At 36.5% G+C, this 7,679-nt stretch overlaps 1 protein-coding gene across 1 annotated transcript in view; it reads left to right on the top strand.

Annotated features, from left to right (window-relative positions):
- Window positions 1-7,679, top strand: part of LOC107740995 (proprotein convertase subtilisin/kexin type 5-like) — a 53,063-nt gene that overhangs the window by 4,955 nt on the left and 40,429 nt on the right. The window contains exons 4-6 of the mRNA XM_016553571.1: window positions 509-652; window positions 2,899-3,042; window positions 4,577-4,653. Coding sequence (XP_016409057.1) covers window positions 509-652; window positions 2,899-3,042; window positions 4,577-4,653 — 365 coding nt within the window. The remainder of the gene's footprint in view (window positions 1-508; window positions 653-2,898; window positions 3,043-4,576; window positions 4,654-7,679) is intronic.

The following is a 7,679-nucleotide window of genomic DNA, read 5'->3' as shown; positions in this document are numbered from 1 at the left end:
GGCTGTAAACAAAGCAGCTCCGCTCATGAACGTTACTTTATCAGATCAAAATGAAAATGTCATTGAAACTTTTCTGAAGACAGTCGGTTCCCTTCACAGATACATTTATATAAAACACCCGCGCCGTGTTTTGATTTTGAAACGTGCAGTGCTCATGTTTATTCAACGAAGTCAAACGGCACAAATAAATCAATGTATGGGAAACACTGGTAATGTATATCGAAATATCGGAAATGTGTTTAAAAATCATATCACCGTTATTGAAAAAAATTATATCGCGTTACATATTGATATTGAATTATTGTCCAGCCCTAGCATGTATACATCATCATAGTGTTTATGCCTTTAATTCATGTTGATTTTTATTAAAAAAAAAAAAAAAGTTTCTCATTATTGTGTTCCAGTAGCCATCATTCATATAATTGGATGAATGTTAAAGAAAATAAATGTCATGAAACAATGTTGGTATTTGTCAGTTCCTTAAGGATCTCTTCTCCTTCTTTCTCAGGTGGAGTGGGTGCAACAGCAGGTGGTGAAGAGGAGAACAAAGCGAGATTATAAACCCTCATATCCTGGTCCTGTACAGTCCAGTATGGCCCAGTCCAACTCCATTTACTTCAATGATGCTAAATGGAGCAGTATGTGGTACATAGTGAGTGTTCTTAATCAACATGCTGTACATCGTTCTTCTGAATTGCTAACGTTGAAAAACAAGTTGATAAAGTCTTGATCTTTGTCATGGTTTTCATCATTTCCTACTGCCAAAAAAACTTCTGAGCTGTTCAGCTCGAGTCCTTAACCAAGGTCTAACAGTAAATGAATCATCAAGCACATCTTATTCTGAAAGGCAAAAAGTCATGTTTGTATTCTATCGTGAAAATGTATTTTCTTTCTCCTCAGAAATAACTTCTTTTTTGCTGATGTTAGCAAAGGCACACAGACAAAAGAGAAAATTACTCCATTCAATTTATTTGTAAAGCTTTTTTCACAATACATATTTTTCCTTATGCCTTACAAATCCCACAGTGATCAATGAAAAGGTGAAACTTTGAGATGAACACCGTTATATAATGAAATTATTATCCAATAATATCATAGACTAACTTCACATCCAGACGGATAAAATCAAGTCACGTCCCATGTTATTTGCAGCTGAATATTCTGTTTAAGTCCGCAATCCAGCCCATTATTGAATTGAAATGAGTTGCGAATGCTTTCATTAAAGATAATGTATCATGTTGTGCTTAGTTAAATGCAAAACCAAGCCAATCTTCTGCTTTTCAAGGCGGCTTTTCACTAAATTGCAATGGCAGGTAGTAAAACTTTGGTGTTTTTGACTAAAACTAATTTGTCAGTTTAAATCTCGCTCAAAGGAAACGATGCCTGTCACACCAGATTAGCCGAGTTTCTACATGTGAAAACCACCCAGAGAGATACATTAAACTTTCGTAAGCTCTATCATAACGTCTAGCGGAGACATTTTCTGTCAGGTAATTGTACAAACAGGCTCTTGTTTTCATAGCTGTCATGTTCCTCAGCTCACGAGAGCCGATGGTGTGGTTCATCAGCACGTAGGAAATGTGAAGACATCCTTGCACTTTTTATTTTTTTTTATTTGATTTTTTTTTACATGGTAAACGGCCATCTAGATTTGCCAGAATGTATGAAAGGTTGCACTTTGGCTGCGGCTGAAACCTTGAGTCATAGCACACATAGCAATTGTTGTCATCACTTTCTGTCTACGATCGTATTTATAGCTTCAACCGAAACGGCGAGAGTGAACTAAGCGCTTGTTCTCTAATGGGTTGTTACTGCTCTGTCAATGGTTAATATGGCTCAGATAACATTAATACGTTGACCTGAATGCATCCATTTGGCTCAGGTTTCTCTTGTTGACCTGCGAGTTGTACTTTGGGAGCAAATAAACTTGACTTTCCAGGATGGGGGCTAATTCCAACTCTAGGCCCAATGAAACTGTACATTTGGTTCCATGTGACGCATGTAATAACAGTGTCTGAGATGCATGAGGAAAGATGCAGTAATTTACAAAGATATGTTTTAAAAATAATGTTAGCTTGTTACCACGTGCTTGGGATTTTAAAGGCACCAGAAATAGCCAGGATTTTACTCGGGCCTTGTGTTTAGCATGCATGTTGCAGACACATTGAGCTGTGGTATTCGTGGGAGATGAAGGATTGAATCCACTCTACCCTGTATCTCTATCTTTATTTTTTTTTTAAATAATAACCAGAAGACCCAAATTTTCTTTGTATTTGCAAACATATACACTAAATGTATTTATGCTAATCCTTCAAAATTCTTCTATGTACATTTCTGTTCAAAGTTTTGGGGGTCTGTAAGCCTTTTTAAAGTCTCTTATGTTCATCAAAGCTGCATTTATTTGATCAAAAATATAGTAATGTGAAATATTTTTATAATTTAAAATAACTGTTTTCTATTGTAATATATTTTAAAATCTAATTATTTCCTGTGATGCAAAGCTGAATTTTCAGCATCATTACTCCAGTCTTCAGTGTCACATGATCCTTCAGAAATCATTCTAATATGCTGATTGATTTGCTGCTTATAAACATTTATTATTATTATAATCGGTGTTAAAACCATGATACATTTTTTTTCAGGATCATTTGATGAATATAAAGTTCAAAAGAACAGCGTTTCTTTGAAGTTTAATTATTTTGTAACATTATAAATGTCTTTACTGTCACTTTTGATCAATGTAATGCATCCTTGATGAATAAAAGTATTAGTTCTTTACAGTAACAACAAAAAAAAACTTACCAACTGCAAACTTTTGAACAGTAGTGTAAGCATACAGTTTGTTACTCTTCACCTAATTAGATTGTTTCACGTCCTGTTTTATCTCTATCTTTGCAGCACTGTAATGATAACATCCATAACTGTCAGTCTGACATGAATATCGTGGGCGCGTGGAAGAGAGGCTATACGGGGAAGGATGTGGTGGTTACCATTCTGGATGACGGTATTGAGAGGAACCACCCAGATCTCATTCAGAACTATGTAAGTGTATCTGTCTGTGTGTGAGACTTAAAAAAAAAATGTAATTCTTGCATATTGCATATACTCTGCATTATATACTTAGGAGTGGTTACATGTTTAGTCAAATTTTGTGTAAAACCATATAAATTATAATTAAAATTATAATAAAAATAAAAGGTGTTTGATATTTAATAAGAAAGATTCATTTGTTGCAGTAGAAATGGTAGGTCAGGTTGAGCACATTGCACACAGCAGGTTTTCTATGTAATTAATGTGCTTTGTTGTCGCACAGTGTCTGTCATCCAGGTATTGCTTTCTTACAGTAAAAATCCATTTTAGTTACATTGAGCTATTTTATTGAGACTGCTTAGAATTGAACAGAATGTTTGTTTATTTATAATTAACATTTTTCTTGTCTAATCTGAAATCTGAAATTTTCCCCCATTGAACTTCTTGCAGTGCATTCTGGGATACATGTGATACTGCCTTAGAATTTGGCTAAAACACGGTATCAGTATCAGACTTTAAAGGGATATTTCACCCAAAAAAAATAAAATTCTGTCATTAATTACTCGCCTTCATGTCGTTCCAAACCAATAAGATCTTAGTTCATCTTCAGAACACAAATTAAGATATTTTTGATGAAATCCGAGAGCTTTCTGACCCTCCCATAGACAGCAACACAGCTACCATGTTCAAGGCCCAGAAATGTAGTGAGGACATCGTTAAAATAGTCCATGTGACATCAGTGGTTCAACCGGAATGTTAAGAAGCTACGAGAACCACAAACTACTTTTTGTGCATAAAGAAAACAAAAATAGCAACTTTTTCTTCTCATCTGTGTTAGTCTTCAGTACCACAACTGATGTCACATGGACTATTTTAATGATGTCCTTACTACCTTTCTGGGCCTTGAACGTTTCAGTTATGTTGCTGTCTATGCAGGATCAGAAAGCTCTTGGATTTCATCAAAAATATCTTAATTTGTTTTCCAAAGATGAACAAAGGTCTTACGGGTTTGGAACGACGTGAGGGTGAGTAATTAATGACAGAATATTTGGGTAACCTATCCCTTTAAGGTCGAGGTGTCCGGCATTAAATGCAAGGTGCAAAGGTTCAGTACACAGGAAAGGAGACCAGAGACCATTTTTTGAATTAATGCCAATGGAGGAGAGGTTTCACTATGCTCAATGAACTGCTTTTGTGGGAAAACAGCTTATCATTTGATAAACTGACAGCATATCGGCTAATTTTCAACATGTTTGCCATCAAACATTCATTGCCAACCTAAAAACTAGGATTTGGATCAGAGCAAGTGAGCAAAACAAAGACTATTATTATATTGACTGATGTTTTTGTGTTTATATAAGCCCTGTCCTAAAAGTAATTGTACAAAATTCACATGCTCACATGTAAAATTCCAGAAATTTTGCACTATTTTGTTCACTTTTAGCATTTTTTTAGTGTCCTAATTGGCACATTCACATAATGGACGGACAAATCCACATTTGACCATGTTCTCATGTGTCTTTCTCTTCCTTTGATCTGTTTGCAGGATAATGAGGCCAGTTATGATGTGAACGGTAATGACATGGATCCCATGCCCCGATACGATGCCAGTAATGAGAACAAGTAAGAGTGAAGTTCATTACGCACGCACGTGCTCAATTCTTTGAGCATATCAGGTCATTAAAACCCTGGAAAGGCTTTGTTTATACAGTCCTCTCTGTGGTGTGTGTGAATGTGGGTATTTGGCTTCTGATCTGTGCGCTAGTAAGAGTGTTTGGCATGTTTGTTTGGTGAATGTGGGTTGTTGGAGTTTGCTTTCTGTGCGTTTGAGGGTTTCTTAGGTGTATGAGTAAATACGGCGCTTGGCTTGCAATCGGTGTGTGTAGAAGTAAGTGTATTTGGCATGTTTGTTTGGCAAAAAGGGATTTTTGGAATTAGCTTTCTGTGAGAGATTATGCGTGTGTGTGGAAATTTTGGCACAAATCAGTGTGTATTTGGAAGTGTTTGGTGAATGTTGAGATTTGGTTTGTTGTGTGTATATATGGGTGTGTTTGGTGAGTGGGTGGAGGCCCCCATGTGTTTTTGCGGCTGCCACTCTGCCAGTGTGTGTGAGCCTGTGCCAGATGGCTCTGCAGCTTTTTTGGACCGTTCAGACTGAAAGCTTGGCCCAGGCTCTGATCCTCTGTGCTGTTACGTTTCTGCGAGGAGCTCTAGTGCAATGCAATTCTGCAACTGATGAGCGAAAACTGAACCTCATCTGCTCCCTTCATAGAGTAAAGCATCCCTGAATGACAGTAATTTACTCACCCTCATGCCATTCCAGATTTTTTTTTTTTTTTTGTAGAATGCAAAAGGAGAAATTTTCAGGAATGTTCACAAAGCTGTCTACTGTAACACATAGCTTTTAAAATATAAAAAGACACTATATTTGAAAGTGAATTTTCACAAACTGGTCACATTTGGTCTTTAAATCAAAACAAATCAATTATGTATTGTGCAGTGTTATTTTAGTAATATTTATATACTATTATAGTTTCTATTAATATTTTGTATTGGCTTTTTTTTTTCTTTTTTTTTAAATATTGCTATTATGGTTTAATATTTTCTTCTTGTAGTTTTAGTTCAGTTTTGGTTATTTCTATTTAGTTTTAGCTTCAGCTTATGTAAGCTAGTTGCAGAGGCAACTTTTTTCATTTTTGTTCATTTGAAATGTTTCGTCTTTTTAATTTTTAATTTAATTTAATTTCAGCTTTTAAATTCAGCATTTCAATTTTTTTTTGATAATTTTAGTTTTAGTTAACAATATTAACCTTGTTTTGTGTAAAATGTTGCTTTTTTTAGGACCATTTTTATGACAAAAAGGCACATTTCTAACCTTAAATGTAAAGAAAATGCATCTTTTTTTAATTAAATGGTAAAATATTTATCCGAGTCCAACAAGTCTCTATGTACCTTTTCCATTGTCTATAAGATTTTCCCCCTGTATTATTATTTTAGGAAAGTGATTGCACACCTCTCATCAATCTGCGCGATTTGAGATATGATTCACGTCCGCAGCTCAAATGGTGTAGGACGAGTTATGTGCTAAAATGTAATACTTATCCCAAAGAATGAGCAATAATAGAAGTGATTTTTGCCTTGCCTGTCTCAGACAGCTCTAAAGGATCCACAAACCCCCATCTGGAGGTGTATGTGAATGCACGTACGCATGAGTGTTTTGCTGTCGTGAGCACTATTCCCCCGCTTAATTTACGCTTTCAGGAGCCCCATTAGAAGTATTTCCGTGGCCCGAGGAAAAGGGGAGTGTTTGAAATAGGCTGATTTTGCTACTGTGTCTTTAAGGGGGTATTAAGACATAAATGTTTTTCTCTATTACAAGTTGCCCACAATTATTTTCATCCTTTTATTTAATACTTTTTGCAACCTTCATTTGCCAAGATAACAGCTCTGAGTCTCTCCTATAGAGCCTGATGAGTTTGGAGAACACCTGACAAGGGATCAGAGACCATTTTTTCATACACAATCTCCTCACATTCTTCAGATTCCCAGTTCCATGTTGGTGCTTCTCCTCTTCAGTTTACTCCACTTGTTTTCTATAGGGTTCAGGTCAGAAGACTGGGGTGGATTTAGCAGAACCTTCATTTAGCTCTCAGTGACCCATTTTTGTGTTGATTTTGACTTTTGTTTTGGATCATTGTTTTGATGGAATATCCAACCGTGGATTTTTAGCAGGGAGGGGCAGAATTAGATTTTTATCTGTTGCTATTTGCTAGAATTCATGGTGCTGTGTATCTGAACAAGATGTCCAGGACCTCCGGCAGAAAAATTGGCCCATAACATTAAAGATACAGCAGTATATCATTGTACACATGGGGTACTTTTTTTTTTTTTTATCTCTCTGCATCCCTTTAAACCCATCTCATGTGTGCCAAAAAGTTAATTTTTTAGTTTCATGTGTACATAGAACTCCTGTTTGAAGTTCCGGTAGTGACTGGCATATGCTGGAGTTTGTTTTTGAATGAGAGCAGATGTTCTGTTTTTTTCCTGAAACCCTCCCAAACAACTTGTGGTGATGTAGGTTAGGGTTGTGCAAAAAATCGCATGCGATTTGTCATGCGCATCTCGTTAGTAAAGCCGGTTCTGTGATTAGTACATCTCCATCACATGCTTTCAGATGGAGCAGCATTTACTACACAAGAGCCGTAGTTCACTGACAAGCTACGCAATATCACGTTCATAATCGCAGGCGATTCATCGCCGATAATGAACGCGATATTGCGTAGCTTGTCAGTACAAGCACGTGATGGAGATTTACTAATCACAGAACCGGCTTTACTGACGAGATGCGCATGATAATCGCATTCGATTATTTGCACAGCCCTAATGTAGGTGCTGTTTGATAATTTTTGAGGCTTTCTGACCCCAAGACTCTCCTATTTTCTGCAATTCTCCAGCTTTGATCCTTGGAGAGTCTTTGGCCACACAAACTATCCTCCTCGCCTTGCTTTAAAGGGATAGTTTACCCCAAAATGTAAATTGCTCCCATGATTTACTCACCCTCAAGCTATCCTAGGTGTATATGACTTTCTTCTTTCAAACGAATACAGTCGGAGTTATATTAAAAAATGTCTTGGCTCTTCCTAGCTTTA

Source organism: Sinocyclocheilus rhinocerous, unplaced genomic scaffold (assembly GCF_001515625.1).
Source record: "Sinocyclocheilus rhinocerous isolate Xijiao unplaced genomic scaffold, SAMN03320098_v1.1 scaffold1548, whole genome shotgun sequence".
In the NCBI taxonomy this organism is placed as follows: Eukaryota; Metazoa; Chordata; class Actinopteri; order Cypriniformes; family Cyprinidae; genus Sinocyclocheilus; species Sinocyclocheilus rhinocerous.
The sequence above is the reverse complement of the archived record's forward strand: the minus strand, read 5'-3'. Positions and strand labels throughout refer to the sequence as shown.